The sequence below is a fragment of the Coenobita brevimanus genome, chromosome 57 (genome assembly GCF_032717465.1).
Source record: "Coenobita brevimanus isolate Jiangsu-jjx chromosome 57, ASM3271746v2, whole genome shotgun sequence".
Classification (NCBI taxonomy): Eukaryota; Metazoa; Arthropoda; class Malacostraca; order Decapoda; family Coenobitidae; genus Coenobita; species Coenobita brevimanus.
In genome coordinates, this window is record NC_137010.1 from 35,815,653 (window position 1) to 35,833,152 (window position 17,500).

The following is a 17,500-nucleotide window of genomic DNA, read 5'->3' on the forward strand; positions in this document are numbered from 1 at the left end:
TCCTCCCATACCTCTCCTTCCCTCCCTCCCTCCCTCCCTCACATCCACTCTTCAACTGTACTTCTCTAATTACCTTCCTCCTTCTTTTCACAATCTCTCTCTCTCTCTCTCTCTCTCTCTCTCTCTCTCTCTCTCTCTCTCTCCGATATATTCCATCGATATTTCCCTTACTCCTCCTCCTTCTCCTCCACTTTTCCTCAGCGTTTCTCTTCTTTCCTCCCATCCCCTCCATTTTTCCTCCGTATTTCTCTTACTCCCTCCCCTCCCTCCTTCCCTCCCTCACTCACGCACTCACTCACTCCTTCCCTTCCCTCCCTCCCTCTCTCCCTTCCCTCCCTCCCTAAGCCTGAGGGAGGAGGGAGGTGAATCACTTGAAGGAGGAGGGACGTGATGATCCTCCCTTCTCCATTGATCCGGGAGGGAGGGAGAGGGGGAGGGAGGGAGGCACAGAAGGGAGGGAGACAGAGAGGAGAGGGAGAAAGGGAGGGAAGGAGGCAAAGGAAGGAAGGGAGGGAGAGAGGGAGGGAGGGAGGGAGGGAGGGAGGGAGGGAGAGGAGGGAGGGAGGGAGGGAGAGGAGGGATAGAGGAAGGAAGGGAGGAAAGGAGACAGAGCAGGGAGAGAGGAAGGAAGGGAGGAAAGGAGGCAGAGCAGGGAGAAAGGGAGGAAGGGAGGGAAGTAGGGAGAAGAGGGAGGGAGGGGGGAGGAAAGGAGGCAGAGGAGGGAAAGAGAAAGAAAGGGAGGGAAGGAGCCAGAGGAGGGAGAGAGCGAGAAAGGAGGGAGGCAGTGAAGGAGGGAGGGAGAAAGAGAGGGAAGGGGACAGAGGAGAGAGGCAGGGAGAAAGGGGGGGAAGGAGGCAGAGCAGGGGGAGAGAGAGGAAGGGAGGGAAGGAGGGAGAAGAGGCAGAGAGGGAGAAAGGGAGAGACGGAGAAAGGGAGGGAGGGAGACAGAGGTAGGGAGAGAAGCAAAGAGATTGGAGAGAGATGGAGTTAGGAAAGAGGGAGAGAAGGAAGGAGAGAAAAAGGGAAGGAAGGAGGAACTGAAGGAAGAGGGGGAGGAAGGGAAAGAAAAGGAAAGAAGGAAGAGAAGGAGGCAAGGGGGAGTGAATGAGAAAAGGGACTGAAGGAAGGACATTACAAAAGGAAGGAAAATACTAGGAAAAGAAGGGAGGGAGGGAAGGAGGGAGGAAGTACTGTAAGGAAAATAAAGGAGGAGGAGAGAGAGAGAGAGAGAGAGAGAGAGAGAGAGAGAGAGAGAGAGAGAGAGAGAGAGAGAGAGAGAGAGAGAGAGAGAGAGAGAGAGAGGCGTGGGTGGGAGACACAAAATGCAGGAAAAGTGAAGGCGGGAAGGAGGAGGAGACCAAGCAAGAGAGACCAAGGGAGAGAGACCACTTCCTCGCCCTTATTCCCAGCTCGGTTTAGCAAAAGCTCTTAATATCTGTGTCTTTGCTACTTATTCTGATTTTTACGCTGTTCTCTCTTACGAAATTTTTTGTACTTTTCAATATGGACTGAAGTTACATATATATTCTCTTGTATTTTATTTTTTATTTTTGGTTATGGTATTTACAACCAATAACCTTTTTTCTTACTGAGTTGAGTTTGCATTTACACCACAAAGAAGTAAACAAAGCGGCATATTCCAAAGTAAACTGTTAGGGATGAGGTGGTGTGAAGCCTGGTATACTGGGGAGAGGTGGTGTGAAGCCTGGTATACTGAGGAAAGGTGGTGTGAAGCCTGGTATACTGGGGAAGAGGTGGTGTGACGCCTGGTATACTGGGGAAGAGGTGGTGTGAAGCCTGGTATACTGGGGAGAGGTAGTGTGAAGCCTGGTATACTGGGGAGAGGTGATGTGAAGCCTGGTATACTGGGGAAGAGGTGGTGTGAAGCCTGGTATACTGAGGTGAGGTGGTGTGAAGCCTGGTATACTGGGGAAGAGGTGGTGTGAAGCCTGGTATACGGGGAAGAGGTGGTGTGAAGCCTGGTATACTGGGGAAAGGTGGTGTGAAGCCTGGTATACTGGGGAAGAGGTGGTGTGAAGCCTGGTATACTGGGGAAGAGGTGGTGTGAAGTCTGGTATACTGGGGAGAGGTGGTGTGAAGCCTGGTATACTGGGGTGAGGTGGTGTGAAGCCTGGTATACTGGGGAGAGGTGGTGTGAAGCCTGGTATAAGAGCGAGAGAAGGACACTATCTACACCAAGCAAGAGTTTACACCTATCCATCACCTTCCTATTTATTTCTTTATCTTTATTAATTAGCTTACCTGTATTTATTACCTCACCTCATCTACCTGGCGTGAAGGGAGGCTATGTTTTGTGTCTGTTTGATTTTTTTGTCTGTCCGTCTGTATGTACTGAAATATTACAACAAAAATCGCAATAATATCGGGATCCTGACCAATCTGAGAGAGAGAGAGAGAGAGAGAGAGAGAGAGAGAGAGAGAGAGAGAGAGAGAGAGATGGATATTCAGTTCAGAGGTATGACTAAGCTACAAGAATAAAGACATGAATAACAGTGAAAGACATGATTAAATTTTGGCTGAAGTACATTGAAGATCATGGCCACAGATGCACTTCAAAGGCTGCACCAACATGATCATTGCACCTTCATAATACTGAGGGACATTACGCTGCACAGGAGAGATAGAAAAATTACTGAAGGATATATATAGAAAAAAGACTAAGAAATTACTTATAAATACATTGGAAAAAGACTGAGAAATTATTGAAACTTGAGGTGATTAATACACAACTCTAACATTACGTGATATAATTCAATGAGAGGTTAATTAGAGGTTAGTGTAGAGCAGGTAAACTCAATATTGAATACCTTTAGGGTTGATTGTATACCTGTGTGTCTTCATGCCTCTACCTGTCTCTCCTTTCCTTCTCCTTTTCTTTCATTCGTTTCTTCCTCCTCCCTCTCTTTAAATCTGTTGTTTTCCTCTCGATTTCCCTTCCCGCCTCCTTCCTGTCTTTCCCCCTTTTACTTTCCTTCATTTCCTTCTCCCTCCTTTTATTCGCCTTCCATCGGTCATTCCTTCTCTCTCTTTCACCTTCCTTCTTCTCACTGTGCTCTCCCCTTCTTTCATCTCCTCGTGCTTTCCTCCTCTCTGCTCTTCTTTCTCTTTCCTCTCCCTCTTCTATCCCTTCCCTTCATCTATCTTCTCCTTTTCTAGATTCTTCCTTTCCTTCTACATCCATCAGTGTTTCCCTCTTTCTCTCTCTCTCTCTTTTCCTTCCTCTCGCTCTGCCCTCCCTCCCTTTCATTATTCTTCTCCTTCCCTCCTCTCCAACTTTTTCCTCCTTCTCCTCCTTAACTTTTTCACCTCCCTCACTTTCACGCTTCTTTTTCAACTCTCTCTCTCTCTCTCTCTCTCTCTCCTCTACCTCGATTTCCACTTTCACTTCCTTCTCTCATCATCCCTTAATATTTATCTTCTCTTCACCTTATTCCCTCCCACTTCTCTACTTTTCCTCCTCTCTCTCTCTCTCTCTCTCTCTCGCTTTTTCCCAAGTCGCCTTCCTTGCTTCCTTCCTTTACCCAGAAACCTTGTAAAATATAAAAGCTTCTTTCTCAGCCTCCTTTATTTCCTTCTGTTCTTTAATCCCTTCCTTCCTTCCTTCTCGCCGCTCACTTCGTCCTCCTTCATTCAGCCACTCCTTCACCCACTCCTTCCCTCTTAGTTTTCTCTACATTAAAATTTTCTTCACCGTCTATCATTCCTTCCCTCACTCTTCTTCACCACCTTACTCTCTTTCCTCTCTTCTTCCTTTCTTCTTCTCCTCTTCTTATTCGTTTATCTTTTACTCTCCCGCCCGTATTCCTACTTCGCTCTTCTCATTTGTTTTTCTGTTATTTCTTCTATGCTTTTCGCTTTTCCCTTTCCATTCGTTCATCGATTACCCTGCCTTCCTCTTTCTTTTCATCGCTCTTCCTTTCCCGTTCGTTCACCTGTTATTCTCTTTCTTTCTCTGTCTGTCTGTCTGTCTGTCTGTCTCTCTCTCTCTCAGTTCCTAATTCTCCCTTCTCTCTCTTTTTTATTTTTTTAGTTTTTTCCTTGCATACATTTTTATTCTTTTATTCCTTCCCACCTCTCCTTATTCCTTCATTTCTGAATTCTCTCTAACTGCTCTCTCTTCTTTCTCCATTTTCCTCCCCATTTGTTGTTCTCCATTTTCTTTCTGCTGTCTCCTCTCTTCTCTCCCTCCTCTTTTCCATTCGTTATTCTTACCCTCTTCTCTCTCTCTCTCTCTCTCTCTCTCTCTCTCTCTCTCCTTATTTATGCCCGTCTTCATCCTACTTTTTTTCCATCCATCCATCTTTAGTTCCCATTCTTTCCTGTCAACTTCTTCCACATCTAATCTCTCTCTTTTATCATACTTTTTTCCCTTCCAACTCATCCATCTTCGAACCTATCTTCCTCTACCTTTCCTACATTTAATCCTAATCTTCCTCACCTTCTTTCCTATCCTCCATCCATCATCCTATTTATTCTCTTATTCTCTCACCTCTTCTCCTCAACCTTCTGATCTTCTCCCATATCCACTTCCTTTTTCCATTCCTTTTCTCCTGATCCTCCTACATTCCTCCTCAACCTTTCTATATTCCTCTTCCATCTTTCCCCCTCCCATCCTGTTCATTCTAACATTTTCTCCTATCTTACCTTTCCTCCTTCATTTTTTCCTTCACCTTACTATCTCCTCTCCATTTACTTCTCTCTCGAATGTCCTCTCCCATTTTCCTACCTTTTTCCCTTTGTTTTCCTATCTTTGTATTCATCTTACCAACTTTCCTCCTTCAACTCTGCCCACACTTCCTCCATCTTCCTACCCTTATCGTCCAGTCCTTTCCCCTCCATCTTACTATCGTCGTCTCCATCTCTTCAACTTTTCCCCTTTGAAACTTTCTCTCTTTCGTCCACCTCCTAACCTTCTCACACTTTGCCTATTATCTTCTTCCATATTCCTCCTCTCCTTCTCTTCCCTCCTCCTTCGATACCCCTCCATCCATCTTTTCTTCCTCCTCAGATTCATCAACTTTTTACCTCCCCCTGAGATTCATTTCCTGTAAGAACCATTTCCCCGTCTCATTCACCATTTTTTTTTTCTATCTCGGTATTCTCCTTCTCAGATTTCATTCCTCTCTCTCTCTCTCTCTCTCTCCTGCTTCTTTATTTCCCTTCTTCCTTTCCGTCGTTCTTTCCCATCTCACTTTTTTCTTCCTTTATTCCTGTTTCCTTTTCTTCCCATTTCATCTTCGGTAGTTTTCCTCCTGTCCTTCCTTCTCTCCAGCCTTCCTTTCTCTCCTTCCTCCCATCCCAGGTCATCCCTCGTTTTACACCATCCTCTTTTTTCACCCTTCTTCATCTTTTCTGTCTCTGTCTCATTCTGTCTCCTTCCTTGACGCTCTCCCTCCTATCTTCTTTCTTCCTACGTTCCTCCTCACCTACGCCACTCCCTCATTTCCTTCCCTCTTTCCCCTGTCCCTCCTTTTCCTTGTTTCTCGCTACTTCCTTCCTTCCTTCCTCTTTTATCTCTCCATTCTTTCTTCCTTCTTCCCTTATCTCTCCATTCTTTCTTCCTTCCTCCCTTATCTCTCCATTCTTTCTTCCTTCCTCCCTTATCTCTCCATTTTTCCTTCCTTCCACCTATACTGTATCTCTCCATTCTTTCCTCCTTCCTCCCTTATCTCTCCATTCTTTCTTCTCTCCTTCTCTCTTTGCAATCCCACTTCCTCCTTTTATTCTGCCTCCTTCTTGCTTTACTTCCTTCTTCCATCCCTCATTATTTGCTTATCTCTCACTTTCCTTGCTCCTCTCGTTTATCCCTTCCTTGTTCTTCTATCGATTCTCTCTCTCTCTCTCTCTCTCTCTCTCTGTTTCCTCCCACTCCCTCACGCTCACCTGGGGGTAACCACAACTGAAAAACTGCCACCCATTCTTTACATCACAAACAACGGGTCCTTTTTACACCACCGACTTGTTCTCGCTCCCACCACATTTGTACCTGTATAAAGTTACTGAAGACGCTGGGGTTGAAATACATATTCACTGTGTATTGTGCTATTTATTATTAACATTCTATTATCTTCTCGTCATGATCCACCGTGATTTTCATAGCAACCGCTCTACTTCGAATAGGAAATGCTTCTTAATGTACATGTTATTTGTATATTGCTGTAGCATTACCATAACAGACACCTAAGTAATGCTCGTGGAATAGTATGGCTTTGATCAGGGAAAGACGTGCACTAAGGTTGCATATTCGAATCCAAGGCGTGGCCGGATATTTTTCCACATACCAACACTACCAGGTGCACAGGCGGCCTCCTACGCATTACATGATCACTACAGTAACCTAACCTCGGGCCCTGCCACACCACCATGTTATCATTTGCAATCCACAGCACAAGTACATAATATAATTACTAACATCTGCTCTTCAACACATCTGTATTAAACCTGAACACCAGAAACTGTTAATCTAATCTCAATTTACACCACTCAGTCCAAAAATACACTGAACACAACAATATAATTACACAGCGTTAACGCTCGTACCTACACGATATATGCTGTATATCCTGCTGCTGAAATCAAAGATTAACTGCTTCTGCTTCCTAAGTTACAATGGGAAATATACCGGTGTGATTATAAATATTTCCACACTATTCTTCGCTAAGTTTCTGGTTGCATACTCTTATATATATATATATATATATATATATATATATATATATATATATATATATATATATATATATATATATATACACCGTATAGTGTTCTAAAGCTTTGACACCCATTCTTCATTCCAAGTTTAACTACAATGTTTAACGTAACACTCATTTAACACCCTCATTCCTTTCTTCTCTCTCACTATTCTAGTCTCTCTTTACCTACAACTTTCACTGCGTTTATATATATATATATATATATATATATATATATATATATATATATATATATATATATATATATATATATATATATATATATATATATATTCTCTTTCCATGTGATTATTTATAGGAGGGAAAGTTCATAAAAGGGGAAAACGTCAGAAAATTAAAAACTGAGGATAGGGGAAAAGAATAAAGAGAAGGAAGGTACGACTTTGCGGATGAGAGAGAGAGAGAGAGAGAGAGAGAGAGAGAGAGAGAGAGAGAGAGAGAGAGAGAGAAAGAGAATATGAGAGATGGGATGGGAAAAGAAATAATGAGAGGAAAAAAAAGTAACGGGAAGATTTTAAAAATGCATTTGGAAAGGAAAACGAGAGAGAGAGAGAGAGAGAGAGAGAGAGAGAGAGAGAGAGAGAGAGAGAGAGAAAATATATATATAAAAAAAAACGAACAACGAATAGGACTGATAAAATACCACTACAACAGCACTGGCCTGAAATCTATCCCAACTACCCATCCACTGGCTTACCTTTCTCTCTCTCTCTCTCTCTCACGCAAACACACAAACCTGCTATTTATCTATACACTTTTTCTTTTACCTGTTCAGACTCTCTCTCTCTCTCTCTCTCTCAATAAACTCTAAACTCACCTCCAAGTGTCCAGGTAAAATCCTGCTACGGTCAATTTCTCTGTCATATGTTCATCCCATAATTCTAACTACACATGTGGTTTCTATGCAGGGTATGGTTTCTACGGCAAGGTATGGTTTCTATGGGAGGGTATAAGTGGCATGGTATGGTTTCTATGGGAGGGTATACGTGGCATGACAGAGTTTCTATGGCAGGGTATATGTGGCATGGTAGGGTTTCTATGGCAGGGTATAGTTAACATCAGACTAGCGAAGCAAAAGATGATAGTTTCTCTTTTATCTCTTCATCTACCTCGTTCTATCTATCGAGGCATCAGTCTATCTATTTACCTATCCAATATTCAGTAATTTGCTTTTTATTTATCAACCTAGAAATCATTGTTGACTTTTTTCTCCAGTTTCTATCCCAGTCACTAACAAATACTATTCACTAATCCATTTGTCTATCCTTTAACCTACACTCCTGTCAACTGCATCTGCCATCTATCCAGCTATCTCCCTGTCTATCCCCCACACTATAACCTACACTTCAGCAAGTACCATTGGCTATCTGTCTGTCTATCAATATCTATCTACCTTCTGACATACACCCCAAATTTTTCTGTCTACCCGTCCATCTATCCATCTATCCATTCTTCACCCTACACACTAATCTAAAACTATCTATCAGGTCCTATTTATGTCTATCTATCTATCTACCTATCTATCACTACCACCAGCCTGCCATCTATCTATCTATCTATCTATCCATCAAACATCTATCTGTCCGTCTATCCATCCATCTATCTCTATTTTTCTATCTACCTCCAATCTCCACTCAATCAAAACCCTCTAATGGTACTCCCCAATCCATTATCCGGTCTAACATCTATCAATGCCTGAGTCTATCTATCTATCTAGCTATCTACCCTACAACCTCCACCCAATCAATACCTCCAGCTCTACCTATCTATCTGTCTATCTATCTATCTGACTCTATCAATCTTCTAGCTTACACCCAATCAATATCACCAGCTCTATCTATCTATCTATCTATCAATCCTCTAGCCTGTATCCAATCAATACCGCCAACTCTATCTATCCATCTATCTATCTATCTATCCATCTGCATCTATCTGGTAGCCTACACCAAAGCGATAACACCAACCAAGCTCTCCCTTTATCTATCAAAGTACCTACCTATTTATCTATCTATCTATCAAGCCTCTAACCTACATCCAATCAATACAGTACCACCAGCTCTCTATGTATGTATGTATGTATCTATCTCTCTATCTATCTATCTATCTGTGAGGGCAAGGGCGTCAGTTTTAATGAGTAGGTTTCCTGTCATTAATTACAATGATGGAGGGAGGCCTGCGGGGTTCCTGCCTCCATCTCTATCTATCACCAGCCATCTATCTATCATGCTGGATCAACGGGCTGATTTATCTATCGACGGATCTACCTCTCTATCTATCACCTCGGATCACTTGGCGCACTTGTCTATCTATCCCTTCTTCCATACATCTATCTACCATCTATCTGTCTATGCCTATGCTTCTGTCTAACACCTGGGCTAAGTGGACGGATCGATCTAACTACCGATATCTATCTACCTGTCTAATTATCTATCTATCGACCTGGCGTTACTATGTCTCTTTCTATCTACTATCTATCTATCTGGGGTTACTATATCTATCAGTGTCTATCTGAGGGTGTGCCAAATTCTCTCTCTCTAGATATACAAAACATTACTGAAATAGGTAACTTTAGGATAACCTGTCTTTTGTTCCGCTTTACCTGTGTTACACCTAAAGTTTTATTCTCTCTTCCTCCTCTTCTTCCTCCTCTTTTTTCTTTACTCTTCTTTCCTCATCTCTCTCTATTTGCTCTAGTTCCTCTTACTCCTTTCCCTTTTTTTTTTCTCACAATTCCTCCTTCTCATATCTCTTTTCTTTCATCACGTCTTCTCATTTTTTTTCATTCCTCCTCTTTCTTCTCAGAGACATTTTTCCTCTTGCCATTTTTCCCTCTCTCTTCTTTCATCTCACATCTTCCCTCCACTCTTTTTATTCTTCTTCCTCCCTTCGATATTTCTCCCTACTTTCTCCATTTCCTCCTACTTCTCCATGCTTCTTTCACTGTTTTCTGTACACCTCCTCTCCACTCCTATTCCTCTCTCCCTCCATGCTTCACTTCTCTTCCATCCTTTTCCCTTTTTCTTCATTCACTCTCAGTCCTCTCATTTTCCTCCTTCCTCTTCCACTTCACTTTCTCCATTTTCCCCCTCCTTCCCTCTTCTCTCCTCCTCCTCCTCTTCCTCTTCAATTTCTTCATTTTCCCCCTCCTCTCCTCCCCTCTCTTCTCCCCACACCCCAGTTTCCACTCCCAACACGACGCATCTGCATATATAAGAGAGGAACCGGAGGGAGCATTGTGTGTGGATGTGCCTCTGTGTGTGTGTGTGTGTGTGTGTGTGTGTGTGTGTGTGTGTGTGTGTGTGTGTGTGTGTGTGTGTGTGTGTGTGATGTATACCTTCATGATCAAAGAATTTACCTTGTCATCATATACTGCATTACAACAGTACTAACTTTTAATCTTCATACGAGCACAAAGGACGATTTAGGTGACAACCAATAACTCCTGCCCTCTCCGATTATATAAGTAACCACAAACGTGAAGCGATGCGTGAAAAAAATAATAATAAAACAGTAATTTCCCCAATATCCTACCAATCAGCTTCCTACAATAATCACAATAACTACCCAACAACACACAATGACCAACTACCACCTTCACACCTACACAAACAACCCACCACTGCCAAGAAAACAATATTATCTCTTCCAATTCAATGACGATTTTTATCAATGTATTCTGACTACCTTCACGCGATATTATTCAGTGTATAGCAGACTTTTTTGATGATGCATAAAACAGTCTCCTTGGTAATCGGAAAATAATACAGAAAGGTGTCAATGAAAAGCAGTGACAAAACCTGGTAAAATCGGTGAATAGATCAGGAGTGCTATAGTTTTTCCACTTTAACTTAGCAATGATTTTCGTCCTTGGGGTAACTTACTTCCCACAGCTCGAGGGGAGAATAAGGGAATACTACGGCTTTACATCCTTTTCAGAACACTTCCTCGTGACCAGCGCTATGTTCTTGTTTTAATCTCTTGTTTCAGCTCGGCACTCAAGTTGGAGGGATGTCAATTCTAGGCCAAGTTGAAGTGGAAAGAGTGCTGACTTACCCTTCTGGTGGAGCTGGGTGCGGGAGGCGTCATCTTTGAGGGAGTCAGCAGAGGCAACTAACTCGTCCAGCTGTGGCTTCTTGCCCTCAAGCTCGCGTAGCACATTCTGGAAGGAGAAAAATTACAAATGGTTAACTACGGTTACGAAAATGTTAATAAAATGGATACGACTACCATTGCTCCAATCCCTCTTTCCCAAACAGTTACATCTCTTCTCTTCCTTCCTCTCTTTAAGTCTTACAGTTCCTCTTCCTTCTACGGTGCCGCTTCACACTTCCCGTTCCTCTTTTACTTTGTCATCTCGGGCTGTGAGACATCCAGAAACGGAAAGGGAGAGCACAGTGCCCAATTGTAAACACAGCGCATAGAGAAGTGGGCCAGACATCCTTTCCAGTATCACCCAAGCGTTAGAAATTCTCGGTTCAACTCACGGCCAAACGACCCACACAATATACACTTCGGGATGCTTCAGGAACAAACCATTTCGTACACTACCTGGCTAGACGAGGAACACAACCACTGGCAAAGGCTTCTAGAATCACCCGTACCCTTTGTCAGTTCTGCTTCCTCAACCCCCCCAGTTCTAAAAACCTCTCCAGCTGCATAAAACTACCAGGAAATGCCAAAAACATAGTAAATAATGACGGTCTAGGGTTGAACTGGTCAATAACTGAAAATCGCAAACAGGAGATGAAGTACACCAAGTAACACTGAGGACATGAGGGTACAGTAAGTATGAGATGGGTTGAATGTACGAAAGAGGCGAAAACATGAGAACAAATGAAACTCACAGCATAAAACGATAAATTCTGAACAAATATGAATTACACTCCAGTTTTAAAATTCATACTTTAATTCTCGCATCAAATATATCGTGAGCCGAGGTTGGGGTCGCCGTCCATCCACTCAATCGACACAGAACAATCTTGAGGTGACCCTACGCAGAGTGGCAAGTCAACTTATTTACTGTAATCCAAGAACGATTTATTACGCTGGGTGGTAACCATATAATCACATGGACACCCGTTGGTCTTGTCGGTAAAGGCTTTCCAACCGGCTGGGCCCATTAAGGGTTTCCATCAATGGTGTACTTTAGGCTTACTGCTCACATAATGCTACCCATGGGCGAGTAAGGCTGGCCGCCTTTCCCTTAAATATTGGGACTAGCAGCCTAGCGCCGCGCACATACACTCCAGGAGAGAGAGAGAGAGAGAGAGAGAGAGAGAGAGAGAGAGAGACGCTGGAAGAAGAAAGAAAGAAAAAGGCTGAAAGACAGACAGAAAAAGCATACATGAATGCTTAAGAAGTAACATTTGGAAGCTTCATACATAATAATTGAATCCACAGTCGGGTTAATTGCCTTCCGTAGACTTACATAATTCTCTCTCTCTCTCTCTCTCTTTTAATTCTGTCCTCCCACCTACCCTCTTTTCCTTCTTTCTTTCCCTCCTTCCCTATCACTTACATCTCTCCTCTTTCTTCCTCTCTTCAACAGTCTCACATTTCCTCTTCCTTCTACATTATTGCCTTTACTCTCTTTTCCTCTCTTCCTCTTTTACTCTCTTTTATCTCTTCTTGCCCATTTTCTTGTTTTTCTCACTTCTCTTGCTTCGTTTGTATCATCATTCAATTCCGTGTCTGCTATTTTCTGTTTTTCTCTAGCCTGTCTCCTTTCTGTGTGTGTGTGTGTGTGTGTGTGTGTGTGTGTGTGTGTGTGTGTGTGTGTGTGTGTAACAATTAATAGTCTCCGGATTCCTGTCCAACTGACGTTCGGATGATGCTGGTTGTTGTTGTGGTTGTGGTAGTGGCGATAGTGGTAAATGTAACGGTGGTTGCAGTTGTGATGGTGATGAGTGTGGTGGTGACAGATGTGATGGTGGTAGTACATGAAGTGATGGTGGTAACTGTGGTGATGGTAGTGATGGTGGTAGTTATGGTGATCGTAGTGATGGTGGTAGTCGTCGTGATGGTTGTGATGATGTTATGGTGATGGTAGTGATGGTGGGAGTTATGGTGATGGTAGTGATGGTGGTAGTTATGGTGATGGTAGTGATGGTGGGAGTTATGGTGATGGTAGTGATGGTGGGAGTTATGGTGATGGTAGTGATGGTGGTAGTTATGGTGGTGGCAGTGATGGTGGGAGTTATGATGATGGTAGTGATGGTGGTAGTTATGGTGATGGTAGTGATGGTGGTAGTTATGGTATGTTAGTGATGGTGGTAGTTATGGTGTTGGTAGTGATGGTGGTAGTTGTGGTGTTGGTAGTGATGGTGGTAGTTGTGGTGATGGTAGTGATGGTGTTTGTTATCGTGATGGTAGTGATGGTGGAAGTCATGTAATGGCAGTGATGGTGGTAGTTATGGTGATAGCAGTGATGGTGGTAGTTATGGTGTTGGCAGTGATGGTGGTAGTTATGGTGATGGCAGTGATGGTGGTAGTTATGGTGGTAGTTATGGTGATGGTAGTGATAGTGGTAGTAGTGATGATGCACTTAGTTTAGAAAATGTTAATTACTGTGTTGATAATGGTAGTAGTTGTGGTGGTGGTTTTAGTAGTTGTAGTGACAGTAATGGTATGAGTTGTGGTGGTGGTAGTAACTATAGTGAAAACGATGTAGTAGTGGTAGACGTAGCTACGGTGGTGAAGGTGGTGGAAGTAGTTGAAATATAACAACTGTGGTGGTAGAAGTAGTTGCGGTGGTGGTAACAGTTGGGGTGACGAAAGTAGAAATGGTGGCGGGTAGTAGTTGAAACGGTGGTAGTAGGTGTCATGATAACAGTAGTTGTGGTGGTGATGGAAAAAGTTGTGGTGGCAGAAGTAGACGTGGTGATGTTGGTAGTTGAGATAGCGGTGATGGTAGTTAATATGGCAGTGGTGGTAATGACTATAGTATTGGTAATGGTCGTAAATGAGATGCTATGTTAAAGGTGGTGGTAAATGAGTTGTGGCAAGTAACGGGTGTAGTGGAAGAAACACGTGTGACAGTAACAGATTGTGGTGTGGGGTGGGGGGAAGTTGTTATGGTGGTGGTGTGGGGGTTGTTGTTGTGGTGGTGGTGGGGTTGTTTTTGTGGTGATGGTGGGGGGGTGTTGCTGTGGTGGTGGGAAGAAGTTGTTGTGGTGGTGATGCGAGGAACGAGGAAGTTGTTGTTGTGGTAGTGGTTGGAGGATGTTGTTAAGGTGGTGGTGGTTGGAGGATGTTGTTGTGGTGGTGGTGGTGGGAGGATGTTGTTGTGGTGTTGGTGGGGGGGGGGGTGCGGTGGCGGTGGGAGGAAACTGTTGAGGCGGTGGTGGTGGTGGTGGTGAGGAGGGGGTTGCTGTGGTGCTGGTGCTGGTGGTGGGGATTCCTGTAGAGGTTGTTGTGGTGCTGAAAACCCCATAATAAGGTGGAAAGGTAAAACACACACATCCTACACGAGGCTGGGGTGGCTTGGAATAATAAGCTGAAAAAAAAAGAAAAAAAGTATGAAGTATTTACCACTCACCCAACCTTAACCCTTCCACTGCCAGGACGATTTTTTTTTTTTTTTTTTTTTTAATATTCGTACTGCCACTGAACTACTTTATTCGATTTTATTTAGCCCGGGTACTGAGAACATTAAAGTTACATCTAAATCTTTTTGTCCGAAATTATCCCCCTTACGATGAACTTATACTGTCTGGATGAAGCAAAAATTAAAATGAGAATATAATAAAGTAGGTAAATAAACAGTCTCCAGATTCATGGGGTTAATGAACTCGGGGATTAGGCGTCTGGTAATGAGGTGTACTATGCAAAATAAATCGGTAAGTGAGAGGTGTTAGGAAATTTCCAAAGGCAGGATTGAAACGGCGAAGTTATCCCTCTGGCGTGTATTCTGTTAAGTGGCTTTGGAAATCCCGTAACACCTCTTCCATAGCGACTTATTCTGCGTTTTACACCTCAGTTATTCTCTTGTACGTTACTGATGCCAACTTTACTATTATTTAGAAGTATATAATTAACAAAGAAGAAAATTTCGGAGTGTGTTATGCAAAGTAAATCGCTAAGGAAAATGTACTAAAGAGCCCATTATAATTATCATCTCGAATTCGACCTTCTGATACTGCGTTCTCTCTCTCTCTCTCTCTCTCTCTCTCTCTCTCTCTCTCTCTCTCACATATAAACATAAACACAAAAAATGAATTCAAAAATAAAGAAAAAACAAAAACATATAAACATAAATATATAAACAAATACATAAACAAATAAACTAGGATCTCGCACTAAATGCAGCTTAACCCCTTCACTCCAATGACTCTTTATATTGTAACTATCTCCTGGTAATTACATCTAAGCGCTACAGTAATGAATGGGTTAATGAGGCAGTATCCAACCCTTCCAGTTCGGTAATTCCCTCTTAAATTAAACCTATTCGTCTGGCAGTAACAAGGACAAAAAAGAATTACAGGTCACCGGACTGAATAACCTTATGCAGTGACCCATGAGGTGAAAGGTCAAGTGAGCCGCGCGTCAGTGATAAGATAAAATTGCTGTGTTATTACTTTGTTGTGGCCATCACCGAGACAGGCTGGAATAACACGTAGGAATAACACACTACATAACACCACTTCCTATTTCGACACCACTTCCTCTTTCATCTGTTACACATATCACACACGTTAATATTCCATGTGTGTTATCAAGGTATTGGCAAAGGACGAGGAGGTGAGTAGGTCTGAAATCACTGCACCACAAACTACACGAATCCCCAAACAAGCAAGGGCGTGCTTATATGTATGTTGCTCGAGGGACACAAGCGTGAGGCGTGGAAATGATTCACCCCGAGAGAAATGTGCGGAGTTACGCGGAGGGACAGACAGACAAATGAGGGAGCTTGGGCGCGTTGTGGTGCTGATGTGGATGTGGTGAAAGGTGACTACGCTGATGTGTTCTGGAGGGACTGGGAATGAAAGATTAACTAGGAGAGTGAATGATGGAGGGAAGCATGGAGAGAGAAAGAGAATGAGGTGGAGAGACGGGGTGGGAAGGTATATATGGAGGGAACGCTGCGTGACGGTGGGGAACAGGGTGACGTGGAGGCGATTTGTTTATGTCCACCTCTTACTGGATTAAGGCGCTTGGAAGTATCAAAACAGACAGAATATACACAGTGTTTGCATCAGAACGTATTAGGCGTAACTTTCAAAATAAATCGCTAAGGAAGAGGTGTTACGGAAGCTCCCAAGCCAAGGAGATAAAGACATCATCATCATCATCATCATCATCATTATACTAACCCAACTCCCAGTAATACAAGGAAGGCGGACAGGCAAAACAGACCGGAAAATAATAACTATACATCAGTTCAACAAAATGAGGCGATCTAGAGCGGACCACACTACCATCCACTCATCATCCGCAGCGCATCAGTTCACACGTTAACTGATACACACATTTTTATGCTTAACTTGTAACTAAATTCATTTTCACGGCATAATTCATTCTACACCTTCCATTCTATAATTATTTTTTCTTATACTGCACTGTTTTATTTTACATGATTGTAACAATACCCTATTCCTATTTTACATATATATTCTTAAGACCTCAAGACGTGGTATTATATTTTCAGAAATTAAGAACACTGGTATAGACAAAAAAAAAAACTATTAAGATTTCTAGTTGTAATGTGTTTGTGAGAAAATACATGAGAGAGAGAGAGAGAGAGAGAGAGAGAGAGAGAGAGAGAGAGAGTCAGTGTGTGTGTGTGAGATAATGACATTCCTTGATCCAATTCTCAGCCAGGAACCAGCTGTAATGTGAGGCAGGCCCAGATTACCTCCTGCCTCACCCCCTTACCTCCTACCTCACCCCTTACCTCCCTACCTCACCCCTTACCTCCCTACATCACCCCCTTACCACCCTACTTCACCCCTTACCACCCTACCTCATCCTTTACCTCTCTACCTTACCTTCTTACCTCCCTACCTCACCCTCTTACCTTCCTATCTCACCCTTAACCTCCCTAACTCACCCCCTTACCTCCCTACCTCACCCTCTTACCTCCTACCTCACTAACCTCCCAACCTCACCCCGTTACCTCCCTACCTCACTCCTTACCTCCCTCCCTTACCTCCCTACCTCACCCCTTACCTCCCTACCTCACCCTTTACCTCCCTACCTCACCCTTAACCTCCCTACCTCCCTAAATTACCCTCTTCCCTCGTTTCTCAACAAACTTTCTCCCTTACCTCACCACCTTCTTACTTCATCCCTTTCCTCCGTTCTCTCCTACTTTCCTCCCTGCCCTCATCTTTTCCCTTCCTCCTCCCTTCTCCCTTTCTCCTCCCTTTTCCTTTACTACGTCAATCTTCCCTACAGTGTCCTCTTTTTTCTTTCCACTACCTGACAACTTTCTCCTTCACTTCCCTACTCTCTTCTCTCCCTTTACCTCAGTTTCCTCCCTCCCTTAGGCCTACTTTCCTCCCTCCCTCCCTACCCTACCGCTCTTCGTCATCTGCTTCTTACTCTCATAGTTTTACCTCTCCTTTCTTTTCTTTAGATCTTCCTTCTTTTATGCTTAATATTTCTTCCTCCTTGCTTTACCTCTCTCTCTCTCTCTCTCTCTCTCTCTCTCTCTCTCTCTCTCACACCTGTGCTTCTCCTTTTCATTTCCTGACTCGTTTTCCTCCTTTCTTTACTGCTCCTCCCACCTCTCTCTCTCTCTCTCTCCCAGTATTGCTCCTTTTTAT

General features: G+C 43.2%; 1 protein-coding gene across 1 annotated transcript in view; it reads right to left on the minus strand.

The window, feature by feature from the left end:
• The window catches only part of LOC145401959 (dystrophin, isoforms A/C/F/G/H-like), an 817,498-nt gene that overhangs the window by 567,761 nt on the left and 232,237 nt on the right, over window positions 1-17,500 (minus strand). The window contains exon 4 of the mRNA XM_080274064.1: window positions 10,788-10,893. Coding sequence (XP_080130190.1) covers window positions 10,788-10,893 — 106 coding nt within the window. The remainder of the gene's footprint in view (window positions 1-10,787; window positions 10,894-17,500) is intronic.